General features: G+C 38.2%; 1 protein-coding gene across 7 annotated transcripts in view; it reads right to left on the bottom strand.

The window, feature by feature from the left end:
- LOC150087109 (protein O-linked-mannose beta-1,2-N-acetylglucosaminyltransferase 1-like) overlaps window positions 1-14,293 on the bottom strand; it is a 637,681-nt gene that overhangs the window by 327,935 nt on the left and 295,453 nt on the right. For all 7 annotated transcript variants that reach the window (XM_090372960.1, XM_090372959.1, XM_090372965.1 and 4 more), the window contains one exon: window positions 4,267-4,558. In XM_090372960.1, the coding sequence (XP_090229086.1) occupies window positions 4,267-4,398 (132 nt within the window). In that variant the 5' untranslated portion in view covers window positions 4,399-4,558. The remainder of the gene's footprint in view (window positions 1-4,266; window positions 4,559-14,293) is intronic.

Genomic DNA, 14,293 nt, shown 5'->3' with positions numbered 1-14,293 from the left:
TAGAAGCAGTGCAATAATCTCTTTCACCTCTGCCAGTGGCTACTGTCAATCTATTGGTCTTTGTCTCCCCCCAAGCTAGCAGTTTTCCGACCCACCTAACACTGCCTCGATAGCATCAGCAAATATTCTTCACCCTTTCTATTTAAGTGTATCCCATCCCTGTAGAAGCAATCTCTCCTGTTAACAAGTACAGTCCAGGCTGAAAAAAATTCTTCCCCTTGAGCCTTGCACAATCTTTCCAGGGCCGAATTGATCGACAAGGCTCTCATCATATACTCCCTCCTATCGTGTCTGGGCAGAATTGCAGACACTTTCAAATTCAACCCTAATTCTCGGCTTTTGTTCAACAGTGACCTGTACTTGTTAAGTAATTCTGCCGGTCTCCTACTCTTAATATTATTAGTGCCAACGTGTACAACTATATCACCTTTTGTGCCCTTAAAAGATGATATTCGCTCTACAACGTCATCAACCTTTGCCCCTGGCAGACATACCCTGGTCCTGTTCCACCTATCTTTTTTACAAAGCATGTTCCCCGTTTCCCTGACAATAGAGTCACCAACAACTACTAGTTCCTTCGGGACCAGCGCATTCTGCCTTGGGGGTTGTCTCTGTGTCACGCGATGCCCAAGTGCAAGCTCTGGCGTTGATGTGGGCACCTGAGAGCTTGATGGGCCCCTCAATTTAGTTTCTTCGAGGGCATCCACCCTGTCCTTCAAGTTCTCATATAGGCCCACAAGAACGCCGAGTTGTTGCCTGATATCGATACACTCCTTGCATCGCGCACACACAAAGACATCCCCCTTGGCAGTATCATGTCCCGTACCCGATTGCTCTGCAAACATCAAGCAAACAGTGCATTTTATAAGGCTGTGAGTCAGAGGACAACTGCCCCCCTCAGTTCTGCTCTGAGCCACAGCGCTTCCATTAGCTTGAGCCTTTTGCTTTGCTGCTCTGGTCTGAGTCATGATTCTATTAATTTATTAATTAATTATAATTAATTATGTTATGTTATTAATTATGTTAAATATAATTAATTATATTACGTTTGTAATCTAAGTCGTTATATGTATTTATTTAAACGTACAATTTAACTGCTAACGAAGTTCAACTAACGCTATCTAGTACGGCATACAACTATCGTATCACAATGGCGGGAAAATTACGAACGGTAGCGGAGTTGAAACACGTGGAAACCTTTACCGATGCTTTTATGCAATTACAAGGCCGAGTAAAGAATAAATACACCAAGTTAATCAGAGAATCACAAAATAATGTTATACTACTAAATTTAAATCAAAAGTTTTAGAAAAACAATAATTTCAAATCAATAAATAAGAAAAATCCACTTAGCGGCTTGGAACACGACCGTCTCTAGTAGTGTATTGAGCTAATTTTCATTATAGAAAGTTCTAGTTAGAACTATAGAACTATAGAAAGTTATAATTAGTTATAGAAAGTTCACACAGTAAACAAAATCTTGCACCACTCTGCAAATTTAGATTTCAGGAAAGTCTTTGATACTGTTGCACATAAAGATTGCTGTACAAATTGGAGCAGTGTGGCATAAATGGTAAGTTGTTGCCATGGATAAAGGGATGGTTGAGTGCGAGAAGACAGAGTGGTAATCATTGGACACTGCTCTTCGTGGACTAACGTTATTAGTGGAGTCCCCCATGGTTCAGTTTTGGGCCCATTGTTATTTTCTATATTTATCAATGATACTGATGAAGGCTTATCAGGCTTAATGTCTGATAAGCCTTCATCAGTTTGCAGATGATATGAAAGTTGTCAGGATGGTTAACGAGAGCTATCAAGGTATGACACAAGGTATAAAATGAGGCATATGGCCTAAGAAGTGGCAAGTGAAGTTTAAACTTCACAAAAGTAAGGTACTGTATCAGGCTTAATATCCAAGTTTGCAGATGAAGCAAAAGTTGGCTGGGCGGTTAATGACAGTATGCTATTGCAATATGATCTGGAAAAATTAGGCAGATTGGATGAGAAATGGCAGCTGAAGTTTGACATTGACAAATGCAAAGTGATGCATATGGGTAGCAGTAACCCCAGACAGTGACGGATTTGGCACTTGAGAGGCCTCAGGCACAATTCAATTTTGAGGCTCCCCCTCTAAATATTTTCAGTACCACTACAGTGTGCATTCTACGTGCACGTTTTTACCATAGCACGCGCTCTAGATTTGGTGTTGTGGTTTTAATCATTTTGGTTGCGCAATTCTTTCATACATATTTTAACTAATGTTTAAATGAAAAAATGACACAACTACCATCCCTCCCAAATCTAACATTAATACATAAAATTAATACATAAAATCTAGCTTTAATGATAATATGTATTCTACTTCAGATTCACTTAGTTTGCATAGATATTCATATAATATGTAGGGATATTTGCATAAGAGTTTACTAACTTCTCATATTAAATTATAGTTTTATTCAGTAATGGTAATAAAGATGAGTGTAAAAATTTAAAATGAAACAATTTTTTTTTTTTTTTTGAGACCTGAGATTTGAGGCCCCCTCGATTTAAGAGGCCCCAGACGCACGCCTCGTGCGCCTGTGCAGAAATCCGCCACTGACCCCAGAGTAACATACCAACTGTGTGGTACTACACCCAGCATAGTGTACAATGAAAAAGACCTGGGGGTAGAGTTTTGCAGTCAGATATGAAGTTCTCTGAGCAGTGCAGACAGGCTGCTAGGACAGCTCATTGGGTTTTGTCAATGATATACAGGAATTTTGCTAGCACTGTATAAATGAAATGGTCAGGCCACATCTTGAGTATGGCATACAGGTTTGAAGGTCAGGTTATGGAGCTGCCAGAATGATTAGAGAGAACAGCAACAAGATTAGTGAAGGGAACAGTGGGATGTTCTTACCTCGAAAGGTTTCAGATCAGCACATTGCAGCGTCTGGAGACTAGGCACCTGCAAGATGATCTGCTTGAGGTGTTTAAGGCTTGAATGGATTGAGCAAGCATCAATGCTAGTGGGATTCTTCCTCTTAGTCAGACTATATGAGGGGACAAAAATTCAAACTGAGTAAGGACGGTTACAGAATAGCTGTGCGGAAGTTTGCCTTTAGCCTGCGAATGGTTGAATGATGGAACAAATTTTCATCTATTGTTGTGGAAGTTAATTCAAATTCAAGGAAGAACTAGATAAACTATTGGAGGGAATGGATAAGTGAAGTGTGTTTTTTTTCTTTTTATGGCTGTTACTGCTTACTTTCTTGCATCATATGCCAGTACTAATGCTAATTCTAAATGAATACATAAAGTTCATCCTGACAATGCAGAAGAGTGCAGTAATACAGCAGTTTCAATGCACTGAATCACCTAGTTTAATAAACTATATACCGAAACCCAATTCTAATTATTTGCATTCAGCAGATTGGACGCGCAGATTGGTAGAAAACTACTTTAAATTATTCCACTTTGAATCTTCAACAATCCTTGTTCATCTTGCGTTATAAACCGTGTCTCAAATTTGCAATGGGTACATGTTATGTCACAATCTTTGAAAACAAATTTTTTTGCTTAGCTAAAGCAAGCAGCAATGAAATCTGTTCAGAAATAAAAACAGATTAAAATTAATAATGCAAGTATTCATCCTATTGGTTACAATTACCTTTATTCTTTGGCAAAGTGCATCAAACAGAATTAAATAAATCCTAATACTTTACTGACAAAGTTTCTTGACATCAACCAAATTTTATAATGTACTTTATATATATTTGATAAATATGTTTTGTCTTTATTTATCTGTTTAGCACATTTGCAAAGAGAATGCTTCAATTAGTTAGGAACTGTTTTCTTGGTCTCAAGACAGAATGCCACAAAGGAATTCAAAAATATTACCATACTGGATTATTTTGGTACCACACTGGGTTGAGATATTTGTAAACAATTTTTCTTGCTTCAGGGGTCCAATAAACTATAATTTTGGCATTAGAAAAGTGGCATATTTAATTATATTGCACTCATATTTTTCTTTTCTTTTTATCAAAAAGACTGGAAAAAATTTATGTTAAATGGTGAGTAGAACAGATATAAAAAAAAAATAAATAAAAGAAGAGGAATTGCATCATAAACCCAGAGGGTTGCAAGCTATATACTGTGAATACAGCTGTCAACTCTCGTTTTAAAAAAAAAATTAATAAATAAAATAAAATGTTAAAAGCTGTCTTTCGGCATTTATGCTGAAGAATAAAAAATAAATATTTAAATTCATTCCACTCTCATTACCTGGAATACCCTGGAGAGAAGCCGCCTATGAGGAACCTGCTGTAAGTATATACCAGAAATAGCGGATGAGTGACGTTTGGGGATAAAAGGCTGTGCTCTTGGGTTAGGTTTCCAGTTTTCCATTGCTGTCATTTTTCCAGCTAAAGGATGTGAAAAGGAAATGGGAAAAAAGAACACAGGTAGCAACCACCACCACCACCATTTCTGCCACCATCGCCACTACTGTTGCTAAACCTGATTGTAGGCATTCTCCTACATCTGTTCTGATCTCATTTTAATATTCTGTACAGATCTAGGAAAGAAAGTAATAAATGTATATGATCTAATTAAGATTTCTTTAGACTTTTATATTTAATTTATTGTAAACAAGAGAGAGAGAGGTACAAAGTTCCTTTATACTTCTTACATGCTTCCAACAACAACAAATTACAATCATACACAGGGGGTCCCCCGCATCCAAGTATTCATCATCTGAGTCCCTGCAGTTACAAGTATTTTAAAATAAAAGAAAAAACCCTTGAGTAAACTGACCAAGCACTTCAATATTTTTGTGAGAACAACCCTCTTCATGATCGTGCAGCAAAAGTTAAGCACAAAGTTAAAGACATAACTAAATGCTACAACACAATTTTATCTGAAAAAATATAGCAAAAAAACAACTCTGGATTGATTCTTTATTCATAAATACTGAAAAATAGTGAAACTTTACTTGAAATTTCTTCAATCCATTTTTTTTTTATTACGCACAAGTGCATAATATACGTTAAAAAAATTTGGTTCCCATTTTAAGTGGAATTTTCTGGAAACAATTATCCTTGGATAACGAGGACCCTCTGTAGAAAGGTATCAAGTAATTCTGACCACGCGAAGATAATAAATTTTTCATTTTTGTTGAAAATTTATTATCTTGTAGAACATTGTGTAATTCATTAAAAAACACACACACATGTAAACTAATAAATATCAATAAAAATAGCACAAAGCAAACACAACCAATAGAAGGGTTATTTGGTTTTTTTTTAGGAGCATTAGCAACTAAGGCCATATTGCTCCTGGATATACAGTGGTCATTCCCTGACCTTTCCGCATCCTCCGTATTTGGTGGTGACGGGCTCGAACCCCGGTCTAATCAAGAAGCGTGCTACACACTGCTGCTCCTTCCCACCTGGCTACGGAGGCGCCCCAATAGAAGGGTAGGCACCCAGGGCATATGAGTGAAATATTTTGCCAATATGAGGAGAAAATTAAATAAAGCAAATAAAGCAGTTTATGGGCAGGTAAGCACCATTCCACTCTGTATCTGACTTCTGTGTGGTGCGGTCTAATGGGAGAAGGTCGTGAGTTATGGGTTGAAGTAGAGGTAGGCGAGTTTGGTAATGTAGGACTTGTAGTAAAAGGCTGTAGAGTAACTCGCGAAGGAACCGCTCATGGGTTCCAGCTCCCACCCATAGAGAATGAGCCAAGAGTGTACACATGTTCCTATATAGCCTACCTCAGATGGTGCTTCCTGTCCGCCACTAAGGAAAGCAGAGTGCCCAAGAAAAGGGAGAAACCCAGAGTGTCATATAACTGAAGTAAGCCAGTTCGCCATGGAGAAACCCAGAGTGCCACATAATTGAAGTAAGCCTGCTTGCCACGGAGAAACCCAGAGTGCCACATAACTCAAGTAAGCCTGTCAGCCAGAAGGAAGCCTGAACACAAGGAATGTGGGATCAGCAGCCATTTCAGAAAGTAAGTCTGTTCCTTGTTTTTTTATTGAACCCTGAACTCTTGGACTCATAATCTGAACTCCTTGGGTTTGAATTTGAATTTAGGGTTGAATTCATTAGGGTTGAATTTGAAAGTGTCTGCAATTCTGCCCAGACACGATAGGAGGGAGTATATGATGAGAGCCCTGTCGATCAATTCGGCCCTGGAAGGATTGTGCAAGGCTCAAGGGGTAGAATTTTTTTCAGCCTGGTCTGTACTTGTTAACAGGAGAGACTGCTTCTACAGGGATGGGATACACTTAAATAGAAAGGGTGCAAGAATGTTTGCTGATGCTATCGAGACAGTGTTAGGTGGGTCGGAAAACTGCTAGATTGGGGGAACACAAGGACTAATAGATTAACAGCAGCCACTGGCAGAGGTGAAAGTGATTCTTGCACTGCTTCTATTGGAATGAGCCGCAGCCTGGAAAATAAGATGCAGGATATTTCAGAGACTGCTGGGAATCATTGGGGTACAAATAAACACATAGGTTGTGTTAGGGTAGCTAAGAAAAAGAACAGGTGCATGTATACTTGCGTGTACACCAATGCTGGGAGTTTAGTAAATAAATTTGATGAATTTGAGGTATTGCTCAAAACATCAAAGGCAGATATTGTGGCGATTTCAGAGACGTGGTGTCACACAGATATAAGGAATGCAGAACTGGAATTTGGGGAGTACAATGTCTACAGAAAGGATAGGCAGGGTAGGAAGGGAGGAGGGGTTATGCTATTAGTTAAGAAATACATAAAATCCAAGGAAGTGAAGCCAGTCGACATTGCTGGACAGTGCAGTGTTGAGGGGGCTTAGAGGGGAACAGGTATCCTGTGTGTTATCAGACACTCAGCCTAAAACACTGATGGATCCAATATCTCTCTATTACAGAAGATTTAGGAAAAGTCCGGTTGGCCTGCCTCCCTAAAATCCACTCATGCACACCTGCTCGATGGTAAGCCCTGTTACGTCACTTAGGTGGCAACGAACGTGTAGAGTGGTTCTCTTCAAGACGCCTGGTCAACGTGAAGAGGAAAAGACCAAACCCTCCAGCAATGAGAGCACAACAATACAAATGGCCCTCAGTCCCCAGCAGCTTTCACTCTCCCTCTTACGACAGCGAGAGGATCAGAGTGGAAGCAGAGGATGCTAAGAATCTCTGGGTACGACCAGGCTGCCATGCACGGAAACTGAACTTGGCCTGTTATAACGTACGATCACTCATCGGTGAAGACAGGATATTAGAGCTGGAAAAGGAATTAGAAAATGTGAATTGGAATATCATCGGTTTGGCTGAAACAAGAAGAAGAAATGAATCACTTATAAGTTTATCAAGTGGAAATCTGCTGTACACCAATGGAAACAGTGAAAGGAGTGAAGGAGGAGTTGGGTTTCTGGTCCATAAAGATTTTAAAAACAACATTTTGGAATTCAAAAGTACATCACCAAGGGTGTCAAGACTAATACTCAAGATTTTTAAGAGGTACAAGCTAAAGATTATAATGATTTATGCACCAACATCGAGCCATGATGATGAAGAGGTTGAAGAAATGTACACAGAAATTGAGAGTCTTCTAGATGAGCAGAAAACCCACTACACTATTATTATGGGGGACTTCAATGCTAAGGTTGGAAAAAGGCAAAACAGCGCAGAAAGAGGAACTATAGGAAATTTTGGAATTGGTGAAAGAAATAAAAGAGGTGAAAGACTTGTGGAATTTGCAGAATCTCAAGGAATGTCAGTAATTAACACTTTTTTCAAGAAAAGGGTGAACAGAAAGTGGACATGGAAGAGTCCAAATGGATTAACAACTAATGAAATCGACTTCATCCTCACTAACAGAAGATATATTGTGAATGATGTTACCGTCCTGAATAAGGTAAATGTTGGAAGTGATCACAGAATGGTAAGATGTACACTTGATATAGATGTAGGAAAGGAAAGGAAAAAACTGACTCGAGTAAATAATACAAAGGTCTTTGAAATAACAGAGGAGGAGAAAAAGCAGTATGTACTGGAACTTAAGAACAAGTTTGAGCTTCTGCAGACTGCTCAGGAGCAAGATATCGACGAGGAATATTACAACTTTCTGAAAGTGATAAAGCCCAAGAAACCTATAGGGAAACAGAAATCCAAAGAAGAAAAAATTAGTCAAGAAACACTTGTCATGATGAACCAAAGACGACAAATGAAGAGCAAGAAAAACACTGACAGGAAGAAAATTGAGTATACTGAGTTATGCAAAGCCATTAGAAAGAGACTCAGAGAGGACATAAGAAGATTTAACACAAGAAAAGTAGAACAAGCATTAAGGGAAGACAAAGGATTTAAATCAGCAACCATGAGCAGTAATACAGAAAGACAAATGATACTGAAACTGAAGAATAGCGATGGTGTACTTATAAACAGCAGAGAAGGCATAATTCAAATAGCAGAAGACTACTATAGAGAATTATACAAGGAGCGAGGGAATGATACCAGCAGTCGGGAAGATGGATTGCAAAGTAGCAACACATACGACATACCCGATATTCTTCCTGATGAGGTAGAACATGCATTGAAGAAAATGAAGAATCTGAAAGCCCCGGGGGAAGATGAAGTTACTGTAGAGTTGTTAAAATTGCAAGGAAGAGACATAACACAAAAACTGGCAAGGCTCTTCACAAAGTGCATTAGAAAAGGTGTGATGCCTAAGCAGTGGAATAACGCAATCATAGTTTTGCTGCATAAGAAAGGAGATAAATCAGAAATTGGAAATTATAGATCAATTAGCTTGTTATCCCATATCTACAAGTTGTTCACAAGGGTCATTACTAACAGATTAGAAAGAATACTTGATGAGAATCAACCGAAAGAGCAAGCTGGCTTTAGGACAGGATTCTCAACTATGGACCACCTTCACGTAATATCACAGCTAATGGAGAAAGCAAATGAATATAAAACACCATTGTGCCTGGCATTTGTGGATTATGAAAAGGCATTTGACTCCATACAGCATAAGGCAATGTTTCGGGCACTGGAAAGACAAGGCATAGATACTCCATATATTATGATTTTGAAGAAAATATATGAGAGTGCTACATCCTTTATTAGACTAGACAAAGACAGTAGGAAATTTAAAATCGAGAAAGGAGTTCGACAAGGAGACACAATATCTCCGAAGCTGTTTACTGCTGCCCTTGAGAAAGCTTTCAGAAGATTAGACTGGTCGCAGAAAGGAGTCAATGTGAACGGAGAGTACCTAAACCATTTACGATTTGCAGATGACATTGTGGTCATAAGCCACGATCCCAAAGAATTAGAGGAAAATCTTAATCAGTTATGCACAGTTAGTAAGGATTTTGGACTAAAGATGAATATGGCTAAAACAAAAGTAATGATGAACAAGTATGCCACGGAAAGGGAAATAATGATTGAAGGAGCAGTAATTGAAAAGGTGGAGTCATATACTTATCTGGGACAAGTTATCAGCTGTAATAATGATAAATGGCTGGAAGTCAAGAGAAGAATAAATTTTGGATGGATAGCATTCAGGAAATATAGTCACATACTGAAGAGCAATATCCCAGTTTGTCTGAAACGTAAAATAATGAATCAATGTATACTCCCCACCATGACTTATGGAAGTGAAACTTGGGCACTCACCAAAAGAATGGAAGAGAAGCTAAGAACTACACAGCGAAGAATGGAACGAATTATATTGGGAATCAGACTGTTAGATAAGAAGAGAAACACATGGATTAGGCAGCAAACTCAAGTAAAGGACATTCTTATAAAAACTAAAGAACTAAAATGGTCTTGGGCAGGACACATAGCTCGAAGACATGATGACAGATGGACTAAGAAAATAACAGAATGGTACCCAAGAGGAGCTAGAAGAAAACCTGGAAGACAAAGGCGGAGATGGATAGATGAAATTCATGAGTTTTTGAGTAGTAAATGGATGGCCAGTGCTCAAAACAGAAGGAACTGGAAAGTTGCTGGAGAGGCCTTCATCCTGCAGTGGATTGAAAATGGCTGATGATGATGATGATGATGCAGTGTCGAGTCAGTTTGGTTTGACATAAGCATTGGGAGATCAAAATTGAGAGTAGGAGTGTGCTATAGGCCTAATGACTCTGATGAGTATAATAAGAAACTGTACGGGGAAATAGAGTGGGCCAGTAAATCAGAGAGTCTTATAATGGGGGATTTTAATTTCCCAGATATTGACTGGAATTTGGGGGCTGGTCACTCACTCACTAGCAAGGCTTTTGTGGATTTATTGGATGATTGTTTTCTACATCAGCATATTCGGGAGGCAACTAGAGGGAGTAATACTCTTGATTTGATTATCAGTAGTGATTCTTCATGCATTAAGAACCTGCAGGTAAATGAACCACTAGGTGGCAGTGATCACAGTGTGCTGAAGTGGGATTTACTCAAAGAGGTAACTACCATTAGGGATAAAGGGAAGGGTTATTGCTTTCGTACGACTACGATGGACTGAGACAGTATTTAAATTCTATACAGTGGGACCAACTGATGATGTTACCAACAGCAAATTCAAAATGGGAAGCATTCAAAGAACTTATCTTGGAAGCTACTAGGCTTTACATACCAACTAAGAAATATTGTTCAAGGATTAGGCCTAAGTGGATGTCAGATTAACTAATGAGACATGTGACAGAGAAGAAAAATGCATGGGATACATACAAATTAACACGTGACACAGAAGCCTATGATAGATACAAGTTGATCTGTAACCAAGTTACAAAGGAGGTTAGGCAGGCGAAGGCAGATTACGAGAAATCCTTGGCAAGGGATGCAAAGAAAAACAGCAAAGAGTTCTTTACTTATGTAAACTCTAGAAGAAAGGGGATGAATCAGATTGGTCCACTTGATATCGATGGGTCAACTGTTGATGATCCTGATCAGGTAGCTAACAAACTTAATGAATATTTTGCATCGACATCCACACATGAGGAGTTATTCAGCGAGGGGAATGCCAGAGGTATATTCAACTCTGGCAGTAAGCTAGAGAATCTTGTAATAACTGAGAGTAAAGTGGAGGAGAAATTGTTGAAGAGAAATACAAGAAAGGCACCTGGGGTGGATGGGATCTATCCAGTTATATTAAAGTAGGCAGCAAAGGAAGTAAGCAAACCCTTAGCCATAATTATGAGAGCTTCCTTGGACTCAGGGGAAGTACCCATGGACTGGAGATGTGCAAATGTGACCCCAATTCACAAAGGAGGATCAAAGGGCGACACAAGTAATTATAGACCTGTTAATTTATCTTCTGTTCCTGCAAAATTAATGGAGGCACTGGTTAAAGAAGCACTGCAGGATCATCTAGACAAGACTTCAGTTATAGCTCAGACACAGCATGGTTTTGTTAAGGGTTTTGTTTTGGTTTTGAGGGTCATGGTTTTGTTTTCTTGCCTGACCAATTTGATTGGATACTATGATGCAGTCACAAAAGAACTGGATGCAGGGAATAACTTTGTTATTATATACTTGGATCTTAGAAAGGCTTTTGATACTGTTGCACATGGAAGACTGTTGCACAAATTGGAGCAATGTGGCATTGGAGGCAAATTGCTGCTATGGATAAAGGGGTGGTTGAGGGGGAGAAGACAGAGAGTGGTAATCAATTGGCACTGCTCATCGTGGACTAATATTATTAGTGGAGTCCTTCAGGGTTCAGTATTGGGTCCATTATTGTTTTCTGTATTTATAAATGATATTGATGATGGTATATCAAGCTTAATGTCCAAGTTTGCAGACGATACGAAGGTTGGCAGGGTTGTCAAGGACACTACTGACACTATGCTTCTGCAACAGGATCTGGAAAGGTTGGGCAGATGGGCTGAGAGGTGGCAAATGAAGTTTAACATTGACAAATGTAAAGTACTACATATGGGAAACAGCAACCCCAGAGCAACGTATCAACTGTGGTACTACACTGACAGTGGAGGGAATGAAAGGGACCTGGGGGTGGTTGTGCAGGCAGATATGAAGTTTTCTGAGCAGTGCAGATTGGCTGCAAGAGTAGCTCATGGTGTATTGTCGATGATATATAGGAATTTTTCTAGCAGGGATAAGGAGGTGATTATTCCCTTGTATAAGGCAATGGTCAGGCCACACCTAGAGTACTGTATACAGGTGTGGAGGACTCATTTCAAGAAGGATGTAGAAATGCTGGAACGAGTACAGAGAAGGGCAACAAGATTAGTGAATGGAACAAAGGGGTGCTCTTACGAAGAAAGGCTTAAGTTTTGCAAATTACAGTGTCTGGAGACTAGGCACCGGCGAGGTGATCTGATAGAGGTGTATAAAGCCTTGAATGGTTTGAGCATGCTCAATGCTGATGGGATTCTTCCTCTTGCTCAGAATAATCACCTGAGGGGGCATAAATTCAAACTGAGAAAAGACAGATGTAGGATAGACGTAAGGAAATTTGCCTTTAGCCAACGGGTGGTTGGTTGGTGGAATAGACTTCCATCTCTTGTCGTGGAAGTTGATAGCCTAAATAAGTTTAAGGCTCAGCTGGACAGGTATTTCGAACGAACAGAGGGGTGAAGTGGAAGTGGTTATTTTTTATTTATTTATTTTATTTTATTTTTTTTTTGGGCTGATGCTGCATCAAATGCCTCTACTAATGCTAATGCTAACTCCTGTAAGAAATTGATTGATAGTTCTTTCTAACAAAGTTAAATTTGAAATAGGCAAGTTAGTACTAAGGTTGAGATAGTTTGTTTTGAATGTAAATGATTATGAAATAATGCAAGGGTGGTAATGGGGATGACTAAGCTGATAACTAAAGAGTAATTAAGGTAGAATGAGGGATTTATAGTGAATATTATTGATGTAAGAGGACCAGTTTTAAAATCATTTCATGTGTTAAAAGCTAAGAGATCTATCAAAATAATGAGTGATTTGTAATGGGTATCACTGATGTATGTGATAAGAATTTAGTAATAGATGAGAATGATTGCATATTCTTTGGTGTTTTATAACATGTAAGATACAATTGATACAAAGTAAAGTGGATAATTTGTAAAGGATAAGGAACGACCTCGAGCATTAGCCCTGAGGGAGAGATTGTATATATTGAATTATAGTATGGTTTATATATATGGAAATTGACATGCATACAGGTAGTTTGTTTGTTTTATGTAAATGTTGTATATAATGTTCATTAAAGGCTTTTTGTAAATAAATGTGTCTCTTTTAATGTTCTGCTAACACCCACTTTACACACCCTAGAATTTGAAATTTTTTGTAAATTGCAGTCAGATTTGCATATGTGGGGCTGTTAAAAACGTCAGTAGAGATTCAAGTGAATTGCATTTTAAGTTAAATTTATTTAATATTCATCCTCCCCCACAATTGACTCTGGGTGCCTCTGGGTACCATCCCTGAGAGTACAATAATTCCGAACAGGTTCTGTTCCACCTATCACTATTGTAAAATTTCAAAACAGTATTTTACAGTAATGATAGGTGGAACAGAACCAAAGTGCATCTGCCAGCAGCAAAAGTTAATAATGTTGTATATGTTAGTATCAGGGATTTAAATGGGTTGCATAAACTAAAATGCTAATGACATCCTAACTCTTTCTTGAAACACAAAAGGTGACAAACAAAATTGGAAAAGGATGGCTACAGGATAAATGTGAGAAAAATTCCCTACATCCAGACTGATTGTCAGAACAAACCCCCATTCAGTGTTGTGGAAGTGGATAGTTTGAATAAATTTAAAGGAAGAGTACACAAATTAGATGGGATGGGAAAATAAGTGGGTAGTTTTTTTGGCTGATAGCTTGCTTTACTTGCATCATTTTACTATTATTAATACAGTAATAATGATGTTAAGCATGAAAATATGAAGCTTTACCTAACAGGTATGAGGAAATATTGAAACAAGTTAGTTAACATATGCAGATCATTACATTACTGGTGCATTTTAGATTTTTATTTCTTAAATTAAATAGATTATTTTTTCTCTGCTTAATAGAAGTGGAAAGTAATTAAGTATCTTGTTACCAATTAATTATTAATTGAGCAATTAAAAATATATAAAAGTACTGTTTTCATTTCGCTGCACATACCTACCAATTCACTCCACATTTTGTAATACACTACCAATTTTTGTAGACAATTGTAATATACTAGCAATTCTTTTTATGCAGTTTACTTATTTCTTCCCAAATTTTAATAACCGTTGAAATCTAATACATATTTAATAATTCTGCTGTGATTAATATAATAAGTAAATAGTAATAATTTGTGACATATG

This window comes from Mastigoproctus giganteus, chromosome 4, assembly GCF_048544385.1.
Source record: "Mastigoproctus giganteus isolate SK-2022 chromosome 4, ASM4854438v1, whole genome shotgun sequence".
Classification (NCBI taxonomy): domain Eukaryota; kingdom Metazoa; phylum Arthropoda; class Arachnida; order Uropygi; family Thelyphonidae; genus Mastigoproctus; species Mastigoproctus giganteus.
This window is presented reverse-complemented; position numbering and strand designations above follow the sequence as displayed.